This window comes from Triticum aestivum, chromosome 3D (assembly GCF_018294505.1).
Source record: "Triticum aestivum cultivar Chinese Spring chromosome 3D, IWGSC CS RefSeq v2.1, whole genome shotgun sequence".
NCBI lineage: Eukaryota > Viridiplantae > Streptophyta > Magnoliopsida > Poales > Poaceae > Triticum > Triticum aestivum.
The window spans coordinates 49,767,128-49,781,063 of NC_057802.1; the positions used below are offsets into that span (position 1 = coordinate 49,767,128).

The 13,936-nt window shown below is 44.6% G+C and overlaps 3 protein-coding genes across 3 annotated transcripts; 2 read left to right on the forward strand and 1 right to left on the reverse strand.

The window, feature by feature from the left end:
* Positions 1-1,208: 1,208 nt before the first annotated feature.
* LOC123077316 (UDP-xylose transporter 3) lies at positions 1,209-4,645 on the forward strand. Its single transcript, XM_044499573.1, has 8 exons — positions 1,209-1,445; positions 1,549-1,758; positions 2,270-2,454; positions 2,790-2,857; positions 2,936-3,068; positions 3,408-3,569; positions 3,657-3,926; positions 4,187-4,645. The coding sequence occupies exons 2-8, from the start codon at positions 1,635-1,637 to the stop codon at positions 4,310-4,312; spliced, it is 1,068 nt and encodes a 355-aa protein (XP_044355508.1). The 5' UTR covers positions 1,209-1,445; positions 1,549-1,634; the 3' UTR covers positions 4,313-4,645.
* Positions 4,646-5,461: 816 nt separating this feature from the next.
* On the forward strand, positions 5,462-9,771 carry LOC123077315 (mini-chromosome maintenance complex-binding protein). Its single transcript, XM_044499572.1, has 14 exons — positions 5,462-5,736; positions 6,149-6,262; positions 6,348-6,455; positions 6,572-6,697; positions 6,793-6,840; positions 7,130-7,249; positions 7,354-7,512; positions 7,627-7,701; positions 7,811-7,924; positions 8,024-8,226; positions 8,341-8,476; positions 8,804-9,028; positions 9,309-9,376; positions 9,467-9,771. Exons 1-14 carry the CDS (start codon positions 5,557-5,559, stop codon positions 9,579-9,581), a joined length of 1,791 nt encoding a protein of 596 aa, XP_044355507.1. The 5' UTR covers positions 5,462-5,556; the 3' UTR covers positions 9,582-9,771.
* Positions 9,772-10,058: 287 nt separating this feature from the next.
* Positions 10,059-13,608, reverse strand: LOC123077317 (proactivator polypeptide-like 1). Its single transcript, XM_044499574.1, has 6 exons — positions 13,401-13,608; positions 12,899-13,024; positions 11,290-11,474; positions 11,013-11,210; positions 10,848-10,907; positions 10,059-10,485 (listed from the first exon to the last, which is right to left on the reverse strand). The coding sequence occupies exons 2-6, from the start codon at positions 13,020-13,022 to the stop codon at positions 10,345-10,347; spliced, it is 708 nt and encodes a 235-aa protein (XP_044355509.1). The 5' UTR covers positions 13,023-13,024; positions 13,401-13,608; the 3' UTR covers positions 10,059-10,344.
* Between the last annotated feature and the right edge of the window lie 328 nt (positions 13,609-13,936).

A 13,936-nucleotide genomic window follows, 5' to 3' on the forward strand; every position in this document is an offset into this window, starting at 1 on the left:
TTGATATGGCTACAACGTCTTCCGACGGTCTCCTAAGCCCGTGGGCCACCTCTTAAACGAGCCACACTGACGTGGGGACGTTTGGCCACTACAACGAGGATGGGGTGGGGCGGCCTTGTGGGCGGTGGCGTGTGGACTGGACGGTTACGTATGGCACACAGTGACGTGGCACGACGACGTGCTCATGTGCCTGGCTGCTCGATTAGGAACGGTGACGCGTAAAAGGGGATCAGATAAGTATTATCGTTCTGGTTGTTGGGCCACACCATGGGCTGCATTGCATGCTGGACTATACCACGCGGCAGCAATGATAAACACCGAAAGCTTTGTATTAACGAAGCAGAATTGTCGTTTCCGTGGTTTTCTCTGCTGAAAAGCGTCATTTGCTTCTATCTTTGTTTGCGTTACGCGATATATTGCTTATGTATTCCCTCTGCAGATAAGGGAATGTAACTTCGCAAAAAGGACACCAACATTATAGCGAATTCTTTCTCCGTTGGTACCGTCTTCAACGGCGTGCCGCTTCGTGCCTCCCCCCACCACGCCAACGCCCACCTCCACAATGTTGGTCTTCTCCCTTTTCCTTGCCTCGTCTCTCTCTTTCTGTTGTCCCATCCCTAATTTGATCGATGCCATGGGCGGCGTGAGCACCACCCACATCTCGACCAACCTATGTTTCAAGTCCCGGAAAAACCATTACCCACATCTCGACCAACCTCTTATCATTGCTAACCCCAGTCATCGTCATCCATCCCCACCAATCCGCCTCCCTTCCCCTCTTCTCCTCCATCCGTGCTTATGCCGCACCCTAAGCCCAACATTTACACATTCACACATTAGGTTATTTATTTTGCAAAAATACATAAACATTCATAAACACCATGCCTGCTCAAAGTTGAATGAATTGGAAAAGGCTCACTTTTGCACCACCTAATACTTAAAGAGAGCATAAATATAAACTAATCACCAAAGCAATTTCAATGAGTTGAGTCCAGCAGGGGGCAAATGATGATCGACCAAACGCCAACGATCACAAAATCCCTCTCATTCACACACGTGGCCACCAGCACCTACTGCGTACTACTACTACTTCTAATCAAACATGTCCCCGGACCAAATCGCCATTCACCCCCTGCGGTGGTTGATAATCACACTCAGGTCCCTGGCGAGCGCCCACCACCAAACCCGGAACCACCGGGCGGAAATGTCTCGTTTTTATATAAAAGCCCCTGTCTCCGTCTCCGGTTAGCAGGAGAGAGAGAGAGAGGAGAGAGGACGGGTGGAGGCCAAGAACGCAGCACGACTGCACAGCACCAGCTGCCGACCGACCGCGGGCGGAGCTGACCCCCCGACCCGATCAGATCCCTCGCCGCCCGCCCCCTCAGATCTCCCCGCGCGCGCCCCTCCCAGATCCAGCTCCGAGCACTTGGATTTTCAACAAAGAGGTTGGTGGTGCTGCTGCTGCCCGGTTGCTTTGACCGGCCGGCGGGAAGCCCGTCTCTTGCCGCGGCTGCTCGATCGGAATGTGATCTTCTTCCTGTTGCGCAGGTCCTGCCGGCGGTGGTCCGCGTCTGGAAGCTCGTCGGCTGCTGCTTCTTGCTTCCAGTGCTCTGTGGCGAAGGCGACCGGCGGAGATGGGGCTGGCTGGGGAGAAGTTCCAGCTGGGGACGGTGGGGGCGCTCAGCCTCTCCGTCGTCTCCTCGGTCTCCATTGTCATCTGCAACAAGGCGCTCATGAGCGCCCTCGGCTTCATCTTCGGTATGAGATCCAATCTCGCTCTCGCTCTCCAGATGTGCCCCGCTCCTTGTCCTTTGCTGGCGCTTCGCCTCCCTGGATGCTTGCGCTCCATGCTTCCTCGTAGACGTGCGAGGTCGAGATTCGGTTAGGGTCGTGGGCAGTGGCTAGCGGAAATCTTGGGCTCGTGAGAATTTTGTTTACTGTGAACCGCAAAATCAGTTACCTTTTTTTGTCTCGATGAGGGGAATCACCGTCGGTGGAGTTCCTCGAGCATCGTGTGCCGTGGGTTGGCACATCATGACTAAAACAAAATAAATTTGTCCTGTGCTCAACTTGAATGAATTACAGCTATTCTGCTTAGTGTGACTTGCTGGAATGAATATGCCGAGGAGAAGGGAGCTAGAGTGAGCTTACATAGTGCCAAACGATATTTTGAGGAAGAAAAGAGTAGTGGTTCATCTAAACATATTAGTAAAACAAAAGCAGGTAGATTGCCCCGAAGTTTTACTCAACCTTGTTCTTTATTGTGCAGCCACCACGTTGACAAGCTGGCATCTCTTGGTGACATTCTGTTCACTCCATGTGGCATTATGCATGAAGCTCTTTGAGCACAAACCTTTTGACGCGAGGACCGTCATGGGGTTCGGAGTGCTCAACGGCATCTCGATTGGGCTTCTCAATCTGAGTCTGGGTTTCAACTCTGTTGGTTTCTATCAGGTCAGTTGTGTTCTTTGCCTCCACTGTGCCAGAACTTTTCAAGATTTCATAGTCAATTCAGTTCCTTATCTAAAATGGCAATAGTTGCTTTGGATGGTACGTTGAGTGTGCATAAAATTAGTGTGACTTTGACGCATGCAGTAGTGTCCCTACTATATTCTCATAGCAAACGACATCTTAGGAGAAGGGTTTCAGTTAAGTTATTACTCCCTCCGTTCCAAATTACTCGTCGTGGTTTTAGTTCAAATTTGAACGGAGGGAGTACATGTCGCGTGAGTGCGTTGTCCGACCTTACACTGCAACAAGCTCATGCTAAAAATGCTCTTTATGTCCAGATGACAAAGCTGGCCATTATTCCCTGCACTGTTATATTGGAGACTCTTTTCTTCAGGAAGAAGTTCAGGTTGGTATTTTGATACACCATGTCCACTATGCTGTGTAATAATTATCATCTGACTGATTTTCTATCTTTACTGTCCAGTCGCTACATCCAGCTCTCCCTTAGTGTGCTCCTTTTTGGTGTTGGAGTTGCAACTGTGACTGATCTGCAGCTCAATGCTATGGGATCTGTGCTGTCTTTACTGGCAATCGTCACAACCTGTATTGCTCAAATTGTATCCTTTTGACAATAAGTTTTTGTTTTCTTCTACCGTAAAACTTTCTGTGCTTGCCAAATCATCTGCATATATTAAATGTTGCATGTAGCTAGCTACACATCATGTAGTTTGTCAGTATTAGCTAATGTGAAATAATGAACAGAAGTGACTCCCTACAGCTACTGTGTTTTCTTAACAGCCACTTCGTTTCTACTTTCCTGTTGAACTTATAATAGGTACTGTAGATTTTCTATCCTACTCGGGATATACCTCTTGGTTACAATGCTGAAACAACTTCACGATTGAGTATTATGTTTGCTTTATGGTGTGCGATTTGAGTCCTTAACCAGCCATCAGATGACCAATACAATTCAAAAGAAGTTCAAAGTATCTTCAACTCAGCTGCTGTACCAATCATGCCCATACCAAGCATTGACCCTGTTCATTGTTGGTCCATTCCTCGATGGGTTTCTGACTAACAAAAATGTCTTTGCTTTTGCATACACACCTCAAGTTCTGGTAAGTATTGAACTAGGCTGTGAAAACTTACCTTGATTTTTGACACGGCTTCATGTGATTCATAGTTCGTTCTTATCATTTCTGCAGTTCTTCATCGTGCTGTCGTGTCTGATATCAGTCTCGGTGAACTTCAGCACTTTCCTTGTGATTGGGAAGACATCTCCTGTAACTTACCAAGTCCTTGGCCATCTAAAGACATGCTTGGTTCTTGCCTTCGGCTATGTCTTGCTGCATGATCCGTTTAGCTGGAGAAATATACTTGGAATCCTGATTGCAGTGGTTGGGATGGGACTATATTCATACTTCTGCACCCGTGAAGCTCCAAAGCCCACTGAAGCCTCTCCACAAGTCACTCAGGTACATTCCCTGGGTATTTTCATTGTGCTTTGAGCTCTTGATATTTTCTGCATTTTGGAATCCTGATCTGCTGAGCGACATGATTAAGGAGTAAGCATAAGCCACCTAGCATGAGTTTCACTGGGTAGTCCACTTTATAAGCCCTATCAATTTAATTTGATGTGCTTCATATGTAGCTGGATGGTGGTTCTCCGCCCCTCTTACCTGGGTTACTGCTACAATTTTCTTGTTATTTACCGCGCATGTCATCTGCATGACAGGTGAAAGAAGGTGAATCAGACCCTTTGATCGCAGACTCCTTGAACGCCGCCGAGAACGGGGCCGCTGCAGCCACCGACGAGCCTCTGAAGGTCCCCATGTGGAGCTCCAAGTACGCACGGGCATGAACGCTCCTGCCCCGACCTCTGAAGGTGCCCATGTGGAGCTCCAAGCGCTCGCGGGCATGAACGCCGCTTCGGACCTTGGTTCATGGTATTATATACATAATTATTCAGTTTAGTAGGCAGATAGTAGGGCTGGAAGGAAGCCAGGCCAGCCCTGAGTGTAATGAACGTTCCTTGTTCCATTTTTGGGCCTTTTTTTCTTTCCCCCCTTTTTTTTCCTTCTGTTTTGGCTTACCATGCATGCCTGTGGTGCTGTTGTAAAAGTGGATCTCACACCAAATGACTCCAAATGGCAGATCTACCTTTGTTGAAGCTAAGATACAAAATTTCAATGGCTGGGCAGGGGATCTCTTGTATTATTTTTTCGCATGTTCAGCTTCGGATCCGCGGTTGTAACTTTGGTCGCAAGACTCAACACGTAGTTTATATTCTTTTTTTTGTACAAGTGTCCACTGCACGATCTGTGGTGAGCTTTTGAGCTTTCAGTTTTGTGATATAAGATGCATTTTTCTCTCGCTTGGGTCCCATATGCCAGTTGCTGAAGACAAGACTTGTTTAGGCTAGTCATTGTTGAAGAAATGCCATGCCATTTTTTGTATCAAAATGATACGCACAAACTTTGCGAGCCAATTTTGTTCGATCATGATGTCTGACATAAAATAATAAATATGATTATGCATCTTGTCCTATGATAATAGATGGTGGGAAGCTTTCTTTCTCATTATCTAAAACAAACAAATATGTTCTTTTCAAGAGAATCTGAGACAAATGTTAAACTATACTACTGACATCTTGTTTCTTCTCTCTCACAAAACCGAAATGTTAGTGTTTTTTAGGGGTAACCAAAATGTTAGGTTTTCTTTTTAGTGCTAACTGAAATGTTAGTAGTAAAAAAACTTGGCACATGAACCAAATGGGCCTCTGGGCCTTGTTGGCATGTTGCATTTCCTCCATTTCTCGCAGTCCTGATGCAGGCCCATCAATCGCTCGCTTGTACGGTACCACGGCAAAACTGGGCCTGGATCGGCCCAGTACACGCACCCAGCCCACAGAAATTGGCGGGAACTGGAGGGAGAAACGGCGGGAAGCGCGGCCGCCAGTGGCGCGAAACCCTGACAACTTATAACCCCTCCCGCCTCCCTCCCCGCCGCACCACCTCCCGCCATTGCTCCTGCCTCCTGGTCTCCCACTCTCCCAACTCCCCAAGAAGAGAGAGCGAGATCCACCGCCGGAGAAAGGCAGAGAGGATGGTTGGCCCGCAGTACGACCTCGTCGGCAACCCCCTGGGCGCGGTGCGCGCCACCTTCGAGAGGGCGGCCGCGGCGGAGTCCGGGGGGCGCGACCCCGTGGCGGCGTTCCGGTCCAAGGACTGGGGCGCCAGCGAGGTGTTCCGCTCCTTCCTCTTCGAGCAGGGCGGCCTCGACAAGGTATCAACCCCTCGCCGCCTCTGTTCTTGGCTTTATTTCCCTGTCGCGTGCCAGTACGCTGCGCGAGATTAGGTTATCCACTCGCGATCCGGTTGGCGTCTGCCAGTTTCCTATGCGTCAGGCTATCATGTTTGTTGTAGATTAATCGGCCTCATCATAGATAAATCATCAAATTTTGATAATCTTATGTACACAGTCCGCACTCTGCACTGTAAAAGGGGAAAAATGATTAGTGTCCAAATGAACAGAGGGAAGAAAAATGCTTGAGAGCAAATGCGTTACGGATTTATGGCCGGGGAAAAGGGATTTATTTTTGTACTGTGTGTATTAGATCCTACTGGACTGTTAGCAGATTTCAAATTGTCTTTCACTAGGTGAAATGAGATTTCTTACACTGTGTTGCCCTTTCCAGGTTCCATTGTTGGATGCATCAAATCTCGGATTGATCAAACCCAACACCCTCGTCCGGTTCCGGGGGATGGTTCAGGACATGCTCGGGAACGAGTTCTATGCCGGCGCTTTCAAGGTACTGAAATAAATCTGCTGATATGCTGCCGTCAAGCTTCGGCTACTGCTTCTTATGCTCACCTGTATAAACACTGTTTGTGAAGGATGGGTCTACCTGGAGGACGAACAAGTTTACAGATTTCTCGCCATTCGCTATGCCACACCCGTGTGACTCGCATCTCTGGGAGCGCCATCTCTTCCATTGCGTGCCGGTATGTTACTATATCCCAGAGCACTTGTTTCCCATTTTCTGATCAGTTCTAAAATTCTTTGTACAAAGGGTTGGCTGGTGGAATTCACCTGAATAGTTTGATTTGGCTTCTTTCAGGTGCCTGGACAGAATTCTTGGACACTCGAGTCTTCCCCTGGGCCTGACTTGCGCCAGATGGCAAACTGCTTGACACCTGAACAAAGGGAGAAAAGGAAGAGGGATGGAGATGATGTTGCCATGGATGTAAGCTCTTGTCATGTTTGTTACAATAAAGCATTCTCTTAAAAGTTTCAGTGTCCAGTAACCAGCATTGGCATCTGATGCATTGCTTGCTACAGGTCTCAGAAAATGGAAATGGCGAGAGTTCTTCATGCAGCAAGAAACCAGTAAGAACCAAACTTAGTTTTCTACCATATAGCTTTGTCATTTCCCCATACGAAATGGTCCCATAATCTAGTGTGTTTCTGTTTCCTGTTTGAAGTTCATCTAGCTTCTGATAGCCTAAATTACTTGCCTGGATATAGATTAGCATAATCATAAAATAGGATGAGTAAGCGTATCAATTGATTAGTAACATGTTTTAGTTAATTAAAATGTCCCATTTCATGCTAATCCGAAGTCATGTAGAATGAAGGGTTTGGTTGTCTGACATAAAGTGCATTTGCTTTTTCTCAGAAGGAAGATGACGTCCAGATCCCATCTAGTTCAGCCGAGATGCCAGCAAGTGAAAATGTGCCACAGATGAATGGGAATGATCATCATATTCCTGGAAGCTCTTTTTCATGTCTAGTGAAGGTGGGGCACCTCAACTTTTTTGTATGAAATGTACATTAGCTAATTTATTTGCCGTGCTTCCTGTTCTTGCAAGTCCTATTGTTACAGACTTTTATGCACTGCAGATCTATGATATGCCTGAAAGTCAAGTCAAACTAAATGATGTTGCTGAGTTCATAGGGGTATACACATTTGACCCAGAACTTGCTGCTCCCAATGATAATTCGGATGATATAATGTTTGATCTCATAGAAGATGTAACAGCTCAGTTGCCTCCCAGCAAGGTATGCCTATTGTAGGGTGCATAGTGCTTGATTTCATGCGTGACATAGAAACTTGAATTTCTATGCATATTTTAATATTTGCCCTAACCTCTAGCCTTGAAACTGTTTGTATAGGTGCCCCGTCTTCACTGTTTGGTGTGGCGAAAATTATCATCTGTTGATTTTCTAGCAAAGCATCCTGCTGTTGAGGTGAATTTATGACCTTGAACTGAAAAATGGGCCTGTTGGTTTAACCAATGTATTCATTTCCTCCTAGTAACATACAGAACTCTTAACCACTGTTTTTTTTATCATGCAGCCTTTGCCAAGTCTACTAAAAGGCATCCGGCAATCTTTGCTCTCACATCTCACTCTGGTATTAGGGAAAGATGACCTGGCAGCTAACTGTTTACTGCTGCATCTTCTATCCAGAGTATGTCTTATCACTGCACATTGCTTTCTTTTTGTGCTTTTTGCCAGATATTTTGTATGTTGGTTTAATGATTTCATTGCCTTTTCAATATCTCTACAGCTACGAACTAGGGTGGATGTGGTCACCGTTGGCAGGCTCTCCTTGAATTTCACTGGATTTAACAGAGAAAGTGTTTCCATTTTTGGAAAACAGCTAAATACTTTGATCCAGGGACTAATGCCATATTCACAAGCTATTCCTCTGTCAATTGAGTATCTCAACACAGCCACACTTCAACCTAGAAAGGACAACAAGTCAGGAAGGTAAGTCCTGTTCAGTTTCTTTTTGTTTGTTCAATCAAATTCCATAAGTATGCAACTCCTTGCCTTTATTGGGAGCTAACCTATAAACTGTGCTCTTCATAAAATTTGGTGTAGGTTGGTTACAGGAGTTCTGCAGCTACCTCAAGGCGCTCACTTGACATTTGATGAAACTCTCTTGCAATCTGGATCTTTGGCATCTAAAGGTGTTGAGAATACTGTGCTGCTTAAGAACTTGATGGAGTCACAGATGGTAATAATTCTCCCTGAATTTGTATTTAAGACATGATACATATAAGAATGTATTGCATTATATTTCTACAAGATTCTATGCTCATCCCATTTGAGTGGTGTGTAAGTCTTTTGTCAGCATATGTATCAGTATCAACCATTTTAGGTCAATGACTACATGATCCAACAGTGAATGAAAATTTGAACTCAAAATTCACAAGCACTTAGGTGTAACCAACTGCGCACATCTAAAGTGAATTAGCGATGGCATGATACTTCAAGCATGAACCTCTAAATTATCATTGCTGGGTAATTTTTCATTTATAAATTTTGTCTGTTGCACTTACAGGTTGAGTATGATTTTGAGTACTACAAGCTGGAGATGGCGACCGATGTGCAGCTACTTACTCTTTCCGAGGGAAAATCCAACATCCTGCCTTCAGACCTGGTAGTGCCTTTTCGTCCATCCACTGTTTCTGCGGTGAATGCAACTTCTGAGGAACTTGAGAGCTGGAGGTGGTACTTGGCCACAGTGAGGTCTCTTCCTCAGTCATCTGAACCTGAGATTTACCAGGTAACGAACAAATCCCTCCTTCCATTTATTATCTACTCCCTCCGTTCCTAAATACTTGTCCGCATTTTAACAAATGACTACATACAGAGTAAAATGAGTGAATCTACACTCTAAAATATGTCTACATACATCCGTATGTGATAGTCATTTGAAATGCCTAGAAAGACAAGTATTTAGGAACGGAGGGAGTAGCAGATTCAGAATGTTCAGATTATGTTGGTTTGCATGGCGAGGTTTAAACCTGTACTGAGTTTGCTCGATGTTTGCATCTTAACTGTAGACGATCCAAGATGAAATGGTCAGTGCCATGCGCAACGACAGGAGCTTGGGTTGCACTGAACTTAGCAGGTAATCTTGGGCGTCTAACATGTTGCGTTTGCGATAACATGGGAGTTTATGAACCTCCATCCGGCTAACATTTTTTGCGCTGATGTGCAGATGGCTGACAATGGCTCAGATTACAGCCTCAAGCTTTGGTGAGAAGAGCCTTTCCCTGGAGCACTGGCAGATGGCGAAGGAGCTTGAGAGGCTTAGAAAGGAGAGGATGCAATGAGAAGACGCGTCTCATCAGCACATGGATGTGTGAAACTCTAGCTTTGTAGTAATGGCCTGCTGTGATGTGTATATTGCCTCCTACTAGGGTCTAAATCTTCAAGACTTGGATCTGCATCATTGTTTGTGATCCTTCCTGTGGGTGTCATTTGACAACTCTATTATCAAGTTAAGCCTGTGTTTTTGTGAAATGTGCTCTGGTAGCTACATTCTGTCTGGCCTTGAATGGACAACTAAATCTAACGTTCGTAGTTACTCCCAACTCTGGAGAATTAAGGGCATCTGGTGCTATTCTGCCCTTGAATGGATTACTAAATCTAACACTTTCAGTTTCTTCAGTTCACTGCTAACTCTGGAGAATTTAATGTGAATTGAAATGTGTATTTCTGGTACCAAGTATGTTAACAACCCAATCTCATCAATCCAGGATTACCTTCCCAATAAAAATTGCTTCACTTGCTAATGCCAAAGCAAGACATGAACACTGAATAATAGTACCATCATGACTGGATATATAGCCAGTAGATACAATGTGATGTAACTTTCACAATTGCTCAGTATGCTGCTCCGAGAAGATTATGTGCTGAGCAAATGAATGATAGTACAGCTGCTGGCTTGCTGCATAAACTTCAGAGAGCAGAGCTCAAATTGTACAGACAAACCCTCGCACAACCAAGTTTCATAGCTTGGCAGTGCTTGAGCAAAATACAGGAGGAACATTTACAGGCTTCTTTGCCCCTGTATGATCCCTACATATTTGTTCTTCACAAAGCGGCGGAGAGAGGAATGGTTGCTTGCATGCCTGTTTTACAGGCATGTGTCGCAAAGCAGACGTCCGTCGTCTCAAGGAACTCCTGGGTCTTCACCAGAATCAGTGGGATGTAGTCAAGGACAAGCCTCTTGCACTGAGAAAATAAAAACAAAAGCAGACACGAGCAGAACAAAACTAGTTAGATACATTGCAAAGCGTCAAAATCGTCAGAAGGTTTATGTGTACCATTCAGTTGGTTTACAGAAATAGTTATCTAGGTTTTGAAGCATATCAAGTGATCACGAACATCTAAAGTTCTAAAGAGCCTGAATCCGTAAAGAACTGTGGCATTGAACTGTTTACTTCCAGAAGAATTAGGAGAGTTCAGGGTGTCTTGATTATTTCTGTTGCACAAACGACCACGAAAACTAGTTGATCCTGTGATATTTTCTCATTTAACTACAGGCAGATTCATCTGTCCTCCGGTATCTACGACTGTTTCTGAACTTAACTCACCTGCGGTTCGTAGTTCTTCGCCTTGCTGCATGTTTTGAAAAGAAGCCCGACTATCTCCAGCTGCAAAAAATCGTGACACGCACAAGAAAGCATTAGCCATGTGCAAAGTACAAGCCAACCATTGCACAGAAGATCGGTAACTGTGATTGGCAACATGACAGTTACCTTGGTGTTGGGATCCTTAAGCATCATAAGAACTTCAACAAGAACATGATGGCATAGACCACAGGCATCCCCTCGTGTGGACGACCGAGTCGCCGCCCCCTTTGGGCAGAGGTGCGCTGATTCACATAACTCCTCAGGTTTAACTACAGAAACCTCCAAGAAGAACACGGGAATGTAGTAGTCGACCAGCGTGATGCACTGCGAGAAGATGAAAGCCAGTCAGTTTACTGAACTCTGAACTGTGCTATCCTAGGCAGGCATTGTCATTTAACCACACCTGCTGTCTTAGAGGACCAAGGCTTGCACACGTGTGGTGGAGGGCACTGAGAATCTCGGCCTGTGTTTCGTTTTGTCGCAGGTAGATCAGAGCTTCGGTTGAGTATTGCTCACATAGTACACACAGCTTTCCGTTTGCCGAAGTTAATCCTGACCCTTTGCTTGCAACAGGGAAGCTCTCCTGGGCTGAAATGATCACAAGTCATAAGGTCAGACCAGTCAAAAAAAAAAAGTCATAAGGTCAGCACTCAACAGTGGAACTTGAATTTTTACAAGGAGAGGGATGTTTAGCTGAAGATGTGGTGAGCATAATTTGTCACAGCAGGATCACAGTTATCTTTATGAGTAGCTATAAGCGAAAGTTCAGACTGGCAGAATCAGTGAATGGAAGCAGAGTTTACATGCCCTAATTGTGACTACTTCCAGCTAAATATATGTAATAGACAGCAACTCAGCAAGTAAAGCAATTCTTAGTTTCTTACAATACAGGCATCAGAAACGTGATTCATGTGTCTTTGCAACATAGATCAAAGCAGAAAACTAGATGCACGATTATTTATGGACAGTGTTCTGGTCAAAAATTAAGTAGCAGTTCCTATCATAAGGTGAACACTCAAAAACAGTGGAACTTTAATTTTTGCGAGGAGAAGGTCGTTTAGCTGAAGATGTGGTGAGCATAACTTATCACATCTGGATCTGAGTTTTCTTCTTGAGAAACCATAAGTGAGAATTCAGACTTTTAGAATCACTGAATGGAAGCAGAATAACATGTCTTAATTGTGACTACTGCTAACTACAGATATCTAATAAGCAGTGGGTACACAATTCATAGTTTGTACAACACAGGCATCAACAACACAATTCATACTTGTATGTGTGTGTGCAACTCAGATGAAACAGAAAAATAGACGCAGAATTATTTCTGGTAAGTAGATGCAGGATTATTTAGGGACAGTCTTCTGGTCAAAAATAAAAGGACAGTCTTCTGGTAAAAAAATTCAGTTGCAGTTCTTATCATAAGGTGAACACTAGGAAATAGTGGAACTTTAATTTTTGCAAGGAAAGGGGTGTTCAGCTGGAGATGTGGTGAGCATAATTTATCACATCTGGATCTGAGTTTTCTTCATGAGAAACCATAAGTGAGAAATCAGACTTTCAGAATCAGTGAACTGGAAGCAGAATAACATGCCCTAATTGTGACTACTACTAGCTAAAGATATCAAGTAATAAGCAGTGGGTACACAATTCATAGTTTGTACAACACAGGCATCAACAACACAATTCATACTTGTATGTGTCTGTGCAACCCAGATGAAACAGAAAAATAGACGCAGAATTATTTCTGGAATCAGCACAAAACCAAATTGAGAGATAGTACTCCATTAGTATTTTGGTCAAAATTAAGTAGCTGTTCTTCATACATATGTTTCAGATGGTTTTCGAGCAAGTATTTTCCAGAAAAGTGGATTGGTGGCACACAACTACTGCACTCGGTCGATCTACCTAGCATTATCAGCATGGATGCCACTGAGACATGAACAGAAACTCTTGGATAACAAACAAGAACAACCAGTACGAGCATTCAATCTTGTAATAAATCCACAACTTACTCAGTATGCAGGCATATCGATCTGCGCTCCTCATATATGCATCTCTGCTCTCTGCGAGCGCGGCCGAAAAGGCCAGCCCGAGCAGCACAAACGCCAGCCTCCTCGTCGAGCTCGCCATCGCCATGCCTGCTCACAAGTTTGCCAGAGCACAGTTAATTTGGAGACTCAGAACAGAAAACAGGGAGATGTCCCAACATCTGAAGGCTAGAATGCACGCAACAGCTAACCCCAATTCCTAAAAAGTCAACACATGCATATCTGCGCACACACGTTTTGAGCACCAGATTCAGCAAGACTTGTTCCTGTGGCACCGCCAGAACAAGCTTCCGTCCCCACGCCAGAACAAGGCCCGACGAGATCCAAAAACGTGCAGTGGATGCTACTCGAATCGAGCCTCGCTCGGTAGATGCAGGATGAACATGGGGGTCCAACCCAACCGGGAAGGGCGGAGCAAATCAGCTAGTAGTAAATATTCTCTCAGGGGAATCGCGGAGTAGCTCACCTGGTTGACTCGCTCTGCGGCCGCTCCCCTCTGCGTCTGATTTGCTCTTGGAACGGGGGAGGGCAGCTCGGGGAGTAAAAGCTCCACGAGGTTAGCTGAAGCCCTGTCCTGACTCCTGAGGATGGATGGATGGATGGAAGCGGCGAAGAAGAAGACAACCTTTTCTTTTCTTACAAGGTAGTAACTGTAAAAGAACTGAATTGTGTGGTTTGTTGTAGGCGTAGTAGCTTGCCCTTTTTCGTGAGTTTTTATCCAGCTAGCAAAGTGGCCCGTGCAAATGCACCCACGGTCTATTAATCATCCGTCATGCTTTATTTTTTTGAACTTTGTATACGAAGTGAGATTACATAAATTTTGAAATACATTCGGATTATCTATTTATTATTTTTATGACATAACTATTAGTAAAAGAAAATCTTATCCTAAAGAATATTAATGCAAATATAGCAATTGCAGCCTATTTTAAATAATATTTTATTAAAATTTAATGGTATTATACGCTTTAATATCAAAAAAGATATTCAGTGTAAATCCCT